General features: G+C 41.2%; 1 protein-coding gene across 1 annotated transcript in view; it reads right to left on the reverse strand.

Moving 5' to 3' along the window:
* Nucleotides 1-226: 226 nt before the first annotated feature.
* The window catches only part of LOC106804758 (43 kDa receptor-associated protein of the synapse-like), a 57101-nt gene continuing 48489 nt past the window's right edge, over nt 227-8838 (reverse strand). Inside the window, exons 5-8 of the mRNA XM_014806080.1 lie at nt 6084-6122; nt 4028-4081; nt 2258-2457; nt 227-1759 (exon numbers count right to left, since the gene is read on the reverse strand). Of these exons, the coding sequence (XP_014661566.1) occupies nt 1666-1759; nt 2258-2457; nt 4028-4081; nt 6084-6122 (387 nt within the window). The 3' untranslated portion in view covers nt 227-1665. The remainder of the gene's footprint in view (nt 1760-2257; nt 2458-4027; nt 4082-6083; nt 6123-8838) is intronic.

Consider the following 8838-nt stretch of genomic DNA (forward strand, 5'->3'; position numbering starts at 1 on the left):
TCTTGGTGTATATCTCTTTGATTTATTCCTACCTATCATATATAATATATATATATATATATATATATATATTATATATATTATATGTGTGGTGTGTGTGTGTGTGTGTGTGTGTGTGTGTGTGGTGTGTGTGTGTGTGCGCGCGGCGCGCGGCCGCGTGCGTGCGTGCATGCGTGCGTGCGTGCGTGCGTGCGTCGTGCGTGCGTGCGTGCGTGCGTGCGTGTGTGTGTGTGTGTATATATATAGAGCGAGTGAGAGAGAGAGAGAGGGAGAGAGAAAAGAGGGCGACCTAAGTTGGATAGGTGCATGTGCTAGTCGGCATAGATTCACAATGCCTTTATAGTATAATTGCTATGTTCTATTCCACAACAACAAATACATAATTAAAAATGTAACACTTGTAAAGATCGACGTTCGAAATAAGCAAGACCGGGATTGAGAATGAAATTTATACAAACAGTATCTTACAGGCCTTCAAATTACACAACCTAAAGATGAATGTGATAGAATGTCAAATTAAACGGGGTAAAGGAGTATTCACAACGCACCGTACGTACATCGCACGGGTGAGGGTGGGATGAGAATATTTATAATAGTTCATACTTAAATAGAAAAAAAGTAAAACCGATGCAAAAAACACAACAATATCTTTTATACAAGAACGGTTACTCACATTGACAATGCCTACTCCGAGAGAAGTGAAACTCGTTTGTAAAGGCACGCGTCGAGTGAGTCCTTTAAAAACAAAGTAACCGTTATAAGAAAACGAACAAAATAACCACTGCTCCCTGTTTCATTCTTTCCTGCACTACAAGCAGCTGCTAAACAGCGCCCTCTGACGGCTACCGAAGTACCGGTGTCTGCAGCTTTGCTGTCGTGTGTTGCACTCACTGAGCTGTATATAATAACTGTATGTATAACAACTGTATATGAGCTAGTATCACTTACAGCTCAATGCGTGCGCTTAGCGACGACTGAGATCCCGTCCAACAGGGAGGTGTTCACGACTCCCTATCATTGGTGTTAAATGTCGGACGTTGGCGACGTCGCTGTGCGATAATATGTCGATGATAGCTGTATGACGAGGTGAATGCTAACTCCGTTAACTGTGTGATGTTAACTGCGTGTGCTGCACCACGTTAGCACACGTTGTGCTTCAACAGTTCCTATCATGTTAGCTCTATAGTAATGGCTACGTGACATTAGCTATATGAAAATAGCTGCATGACGTTAGTTGTATGCTGTAGCTATATGGTGTTACTTGCATATTGTTAGCTACATAATGTTCGCTGTATGTCGAAAGATGGATGACCATGATTTTCAGCTGTATGGTGATAGCGTTACGATATTGGCTGCATGGTGTTAGCTTCATGATGTTAGCTGCATGGTGTTAGCTATATGGCATTAGCTGTTTGACGTTAGCCGTACGACCTAAGCTGCATGACGTTGGCTGCGTAACGACGGCTGAACGACGTTAGCTGTATGACATCACAGTGCCTCCAGGTAGCAGCTGAGTCACGATGAACCACGCAGCTGAATTCACGGGAAATCACTAATCCGTTTCTCGCGGCTTGGTCTCGAACTCCCGCCCTGCGGGAATATCACAACGGCGCATGCTCAGAATGCATCGCACATGGCGTGACGTCACCGGGTCAGCGCGCGGGGTCAGACGAGGGTCGGTCTGTTTATCACAGATGATCTGCAACGAGGGCAGTAGCGTTTCCTTGAGCTGCCCCGGCTCATAAGTAGTGGCGTACACCTGCAACGACACCAACCCCATATAAATTGGTATTAATGGTCGTGTGTGTGTGCGGCGTGTGCGTTCGTGCATGCGCGTATGCGTGTGCACATGCATGTGCGTGTGCTGGTGCGTATATCTCTCTCTCTTTCTCGCTCTCTCTCTCTCTCTCTCTCTCTCTCTTTCTCTTTCTCTGACGATGTGTGTGTGCCCGCGCATGTGTGCGTGAGTGTGTGTGTGTTGTTGTTGTGTGTGTGTGTGTGTGTGTGTGTGTGTGTGTGTGTGTGTGTGTGTGTCTGAGTGTGCGTGTCTGGCTCATAAGTAGTGGCGTACACCTGAAACGACACCAACTCCATATAAATTGGTATTAATGGTCGTGTGTTGTGTGCCTGGTGTGTGTGCGCGCGCGTGTGTGCGTGGGCATGCGCGTTTGCACATGCGTACGCATGTGCGTGTGCATATACATAATATGCTTGTGCGTGTGCGTATGCATGTGCGTGTGCGCGTGAGTGTACGCACCGTGCATGGAAGATGTGAGAACAAGGCATGACTTCTAGCTGCGTGTCGCTGTGGGAGAAATCAGTGCCACATATCGTACACGTTAATTCCATCTCATTCAGCAACCTCTGGGCTAACTCCTGATGCTCCTCCGCTTTATCGCTGTCGCCTAGGCAACGGTAGTGCTCCTCCATGCGCTGGTGGCAACGCATCTGGTAGAGCTGGTGAGAAACAGAGAAGCCGAATGCGTAGAGCAGGGGTTATGATCGATTCAGGGCCGGTCAGCGCAAAATTATTTAGGAATGGGTAAATAATAAGATATCCTATCCACGCAATTCATCGCATATACACGCACACACGCACGCACAGACAAATGTACACATATAGTTTTTAATTCCCCCTACAAATGAACAAGCGCCTGTGTTTTACCAAGGCCTGGATTTCCGAGCAACACGTGCTCAAATATATACAAGAACCCAACAGAAAAGAACCATGTTCCGGCTTAGCTGCGATAATATTTATATCGCGTTCTCTTCCGGACGGGGCATGTCACTGTGTTTAAAGCAGCCTTAATAGCCGAATAGCTATTCCTTGCGTAGTTAATCCCGAAATCTGCTCGCATAAACAGGGTTAATCTGCCGAGTTTGTGTCCAGCCAGCACCGATCGCGCCGCCCCTGGCGCTACCAACTGGGTAAGCGCAGTTACTTAACCGCTCCGCTAACATCACCACTTTAGCACCACTTTGCAGCTTTTGTGAGGCAGCAGCGGCGGAGAAATTGAGTCACGGAAAAAACGTCCCGACTCAATTTCCTCTGTCTAAAAGTGATGAAAGCTGAAACTCGGTAGCGCTAACTCGGTGACTATAGAGAGAGACGAGGCTAGAGCGCCAAGAAGCAGCAGACAGATAATGATCGGGTTGATGAAGGCTTAGATCGATGATGAAGCTGTATAAACAGAGTTGTGTCTGTGTCACCGTTGCTCTTACGTCTGTGATCGGCCTACGTGCGGCAATCATCGATGATCTCCTGCCATGCCTCCCATATTCTCAAGCTCCATAGATAATAAGACAGTAGACGAAAATGTGAATATGTTATCAAATGGGTAGGTGTAAATAGAACGTAATGAAAATATAAGAGATAGAGATAAATCATTAGTACTATATAGGAGGAAAATGCAAGGAGATGGCCGAATTATTCACTGCATCAATAACAATGCAGTTAATAATAAGTGTGCGTTCTAATTCTAGCATGCACAACACAGCACACGCGTGCAAAAGCGCACACGCTATATAACGATATTTTTTGATAAGAAAACGACGCGGTGAAATTATATGACTAGAAATTATCAGGCGTGTATAATAGAGAATATAGATTATAGATATCTATATAGATATCTATATTATACACTCCTATTATTATACAGTTTATTATTATACACTCTTTATTATGCACTCCTGAAATTATGCATGCTAGATATAGGTAGTATGTGTATTCATATACCTCCCTGCGCTTGTTAATACACAAACAACGAGCTATGGATTGTGTGACATTGTTTGCAAACACACGCTAAACACTAGGTCGTGCGGACGCACGTTTATTGGGCCATTATCTCAAAGAAATTCTTGATTCTAAGTAATCACTCTGCAGGTTTTCGGACGCGATTCCACAACATAACGCGGAAATGTTTGCATTCGAGCCATTGAAATCTCCATGAAGCTGTGAACTATAGGTAATAGAAGGCACGACGCGACGCCTCATGGCGTTGCGCGGAAGTTATTCGTGGGGGCATACCTTGTTTCCTATCTGTATAGCGACCGTCAGTGCCTTCTGGTTGAGATCTATCGCCTGAAATGCAACAAAACGAGAACGTGACAACGACTGTGTCGCCGCTGGCGTTCCTCACTTACACATACATAATGTTTGTATCCCCAGTATACGCTGCATACAGCTATGATAACCGCCCATCCCAACGTCATCCACAGCTGAAACTTCAGGGTTCCCCTACACACAGCTGTAATTCCATCGTCATCTGCTGACCAATTTTTACGTTTTTACTGGCAAAAGTTGCATACCTCTATGCGAAGGTACTTTACCCAAGAGCGCGTAAAACAAAACAGTTGGCATGGTTGTTCTACTTTAGTACGTTTGTTTTACAACGTACTGGTAGTACGTTGAAACTTATATAAAAAATTACCACTTTCGGATTTATCTGCACACAGCGTTTAGCTTGCCGATAGCACGTCACGAGAAACCATTGCGCCCTCGATTGTAATTTGGATTATTACACGTCACGCACGTGCAGATCAATTGTTGTCTCATGCAAATATCGTCTAAACACGGGTTGTTACATTAGCCGCACTGCACTTTGACCACACGCAATGGCACATGCGGTGTTAGCGTTAAAACGCGGGCAACTGGGCGAAGTCGATCGGCTATGCTCTATTTTGAGTGTGTTCATAACTTTATATTGTGTTATATATTGTAATGTGTGGGTGTGTGTATACATACACATATTATGTACTCTTGATATATATATATATATATATATATATATATATATATATATATATAAGATGTGTTATGAATTCTAATCGATCGGGGTGGGAGAAAGGGGGGTAAATAAGGTAAAAGAGAAGTGAGGGCTAGACAAAAGGGATATTGATAAGAGAGAGCGGGGAATCGAAGAAAAGAAAGGGGGGTTGTCGAACGAAATTGAGAGAGTGTGTGAGTGACTGAGTCAAAAATCGATAGATATACGCCCAACCTCATGCGAATTTGCGAAACACAGCGCGACCACGCTATCGTGCAGGGACAGCGGAATGCACGCACGCACACGCGAACGCACGCGCACACGCACACGCGCATTCATACATGCGCGCAAGCAAGCACGACCACATGCACTTAGAACGTTTCAATAATAAAATGATGGTAAATAAACACGAAATGTATTTACTACCAAAGTCTTAATGTTTCTCTACTCTTTTTCGCCTCTTATTACTGATAATTTCCTGTAAATGCCGTTCAAATGCTGCTATGCAACACCCATGTACACCGCACGCACGCTGCTGTTCACAAACGACAAGAATATAGAGTTATAGAATTATGGAGTTATAGAGTTACAGAGTTATAGCGTTATAGCGTTATAGAGTTATAGACTTGTAAAGTTATCGAGTTGTAGAGTTATATAGTTATATAGTTATATCGTTATAGAGTTATAGAGTTATAGAGTTATAGAGTTATATAGTTATAGAGTTATAGAGTTATAGAGTTATAGAGTTATATAGTTATATAGTTATAGAGTTATAGAGTTATAGAGTTATAGATTTATAGAGTTATAGAGTTATAGAGTTATAGAGTTATAGAGTTATAGAGTTATATAGATATATAGCTATAGAGAAAAGTTAGGGATACCTATAGCGGCGATTGCTACCCTGGTAATCAGCAACTTGGCAATAAATGAGATGATTCCAGTTTGATCCATCTTTCGTCTAACTATCCGATCGTATATATGCACTGTTATCTAAACATCGTTCATGCCTATCTATTGGCAGTCCGTTGTTAAAGTCTGTCAAACTCTAAGCAAGAGACGTTTCAACACGAGGCAGTGAACGTCGAGTGAAATCTTGGTCTAATTACGGCCACAGCAGCTGCTGCTGATGAACTGACCGCCAGACGGACGGCATGCCTGCTACCTAGTAGTTATATGTTAGTGTACAGACGCAAATACCTAGTAAGATTCGTGTTATATAAACTAGCAACCTTGGCCATAGCAAACTTAGCAACTTGCCCAAGGGTGCCTGTGTAATTACCTCCTACTAATTACAAAGCCACACGCGCACGCGTATACCTTAGGGTAGGCGGACTCCCCGGTTTTCTTGCGTCGTTTCTGTAAGCAAAGGCCATGTGAAATGAAAGCTGGCAGCTCGTGTCGTGCAAAATGATCATCTTTCTATAGGTCGTATAATTAACATGCTAAAGATCAGTCATTTACCCGGGCAGGATTTTATTGGGCAGCATTATATTGGGCACCTATTGTTCATTAGTGTCAGTACTACTACTATCGAACCCTACAGAAAATGCTGTTTTTCATACTATTTTAAGGACTCATCTCTGAAACATATGCATAATCTGGAAAAATATAGCGAAATATTGTCTCACATAATAGCGAATTATTATGTTACTGATTACTCTAGCATAAACATTGCAATGGGTTTGGGCTGTTATGGTATATAAAAATAGCAACTAACGCAGGTACTTTTTTTCGTGTCGAGACAATTCCGTTGAAATTGACAACCACCAGCCAAAATTGCATTACATTGAGTGACGTCATGAGCATAGACTGGTACAGGTGTCATTATTTAATGCAACTTAAATAGAGGATTTCTCATGTTTTATCAATCGTTTTTTATATTTTCTCGTCCGTTCTGATACTTACAAAGTGTAGGAACAGTTTGACTCATGAAAAACAAGCGGCAACATCGTGTAACCGCGTCAACAACAACTCAGCACGAAATTTAAACCGTTGCGTATTTTTGTAAAAGTAACCGTAAAAGGATACACGAGTGTTCTAGGTCATTCGCCTTACTGCAGTCTTGCTCTTACGCAAGTAATACTAATAAGTATTGTAATGGTCGGGAAAATACGAGAACGATGAGGAAGAGTGTTGCAAATAATCACTGAAACTGTGTTATAGGTATACGTTCTCATTGCTATTATATTCAGATAAGTATCACAGGCGAATCTTAACAGTGTCGTAGCCAAACATCTTCAAAAAACTAGGTATAGATATGTATGCGATCGAATTATTTATACACTCTTGTATATAATGGGTTGAAGCGCGGAACGTCAGAGCGAGAAACAAAAAAATGTGAGAGCCATACACGCGCATGACAATGGCTGCGCAGAACAGTGACCTGCTACTGATGTATGTGGGAAGAGATTTGAGGTTAGCAGCTTTTAGAATACGGAGTTATCGTTGCTGTTGAAAGCTATATTTCTTTACATGTCGAGCGAGCGAGCGAAAGAGGTTCTTTATTTGGTCCGCAATTTCATACAGGAGGGATATTGTTAGAACAAACTAACTGCGAATTGAATATCGTGCAAATGGAAATTGGAGAAATATTGCGTCATCTCTATACAACGTCGTGATATTGCATTGCCACTGCTTGCTTGCTTTATTGCAATACGATCATCGTACACTCGTGATTTGAGAGAGGCTCTTCGCTATCTCTAGGCAATTACGAATTATGAACGTAGATGCGTTGGCTCGACGGTAAATCTTCGGATAGTAATATTCGTTGCGCAAATGATGTCGCCGACAAGAAAAATTGACAACTTACTAGTGTAATTCTCGAATGGTTATAAGCAGCACAACGCTGCCATCTGATGAGCGATTGGCGCGATGAGCACGCGTACACGATCGTCAAGTTTGTCCGCGCGATGCAGCTCAAATTTCAATATTCTTATATACGCTGATGATATATATATATATATATATATATATATATATATATATATATATAGATATATATATATAGATATATCATGAGTAAATTAGTATCTCAAAGGAGTTTGACACGTATTTTCCCGCGTTTTTACCGATTTCCCACTTCAAATTTTGTCATAAATAAAAGCCGAAATGTATATGTTCGTGGGCCTAAATTATTATTTTATATAGGGGGGTAAAATATTACGTACATTTAGTATTCTTTATCGTGTACTGAAATTGGGTTACAGTAATTTCACTGTCGTATTGCTGTGAACTGTATTGAAACACTGTGTTGATTCAGAAGCTTTCGGCATGTTGTCACAAGCGTAGAATTGGAGCAGTAGTCGCTAATATCGCTTGACTAAATATGGCTACATAGGTATGACAACATGCCGAAAAGCCTCCGAACCAACACCGTGTTCGAATGCAATTGACAGCAATAAGATAGCACATACCTATAAACCGATTTCAGTACAAGCTAGGCAGATAATTAAGATACGAAATAAGCTCGAGAACAATTTTCTTTTTATTTATGTCAAATCTTGAAGTGGACAATCTGTAAAAACGCTGAAAAGTTCTTGTAAAATTCCTTTGAGATTATTTACTACTGATAGATATATATATATATATATATATATATATATATATGGAGTAAATAATCTCAAATAGCTACACCAACTCTCCCATCAACATCGTAGTTATCTTCCCGAAAACACCGACATTAACTGAAACGACGTTCAATGAAGCGTTCTGCCATCTGATCGCGTTTGAACCAACAAAGATTTTATAGCTTTTAAGCTTTTATATATTAAAATAATTTATATAATTTAATAATGAACTTACGACTAAGTTTCAAACATATTAAATTTTTATAAATAAATAAAGCAAACATCCATTGTGGAAAAACGGGTAAAATGTCACTCAGTACATATATATAAATTAGTTAACGTAATATAGTCGACGCTTCACTGACTGGTATTTTTTCTCAACGATGTTATAACGAAACACCGTTGAATGAAACGACGTTGGGAGGTCTTGGTGTATATCTCTTTGAGTTTATTTACTACTCATATATATATATATATATATGTGTGTGTGTGTGTGTGTGTGTGTG

Source organism: Priapulus caudatus, unplaced genomic scaffold, assembly GCF_000485595.1.
Source record: "Priapulus caudatus unplaced genomic scaffold, Priapulus_caudatus-5.0.1 Scaffold86, whole genome shotgun sequence".
NCBI classification, from domain to species: domain Eukaryota; kingdom Metazoa; phylum Priapulida; class Priapulimorpha; order Priapulimorphida; family Priapulidae; genus Priapulus; species Priapulus caudatus.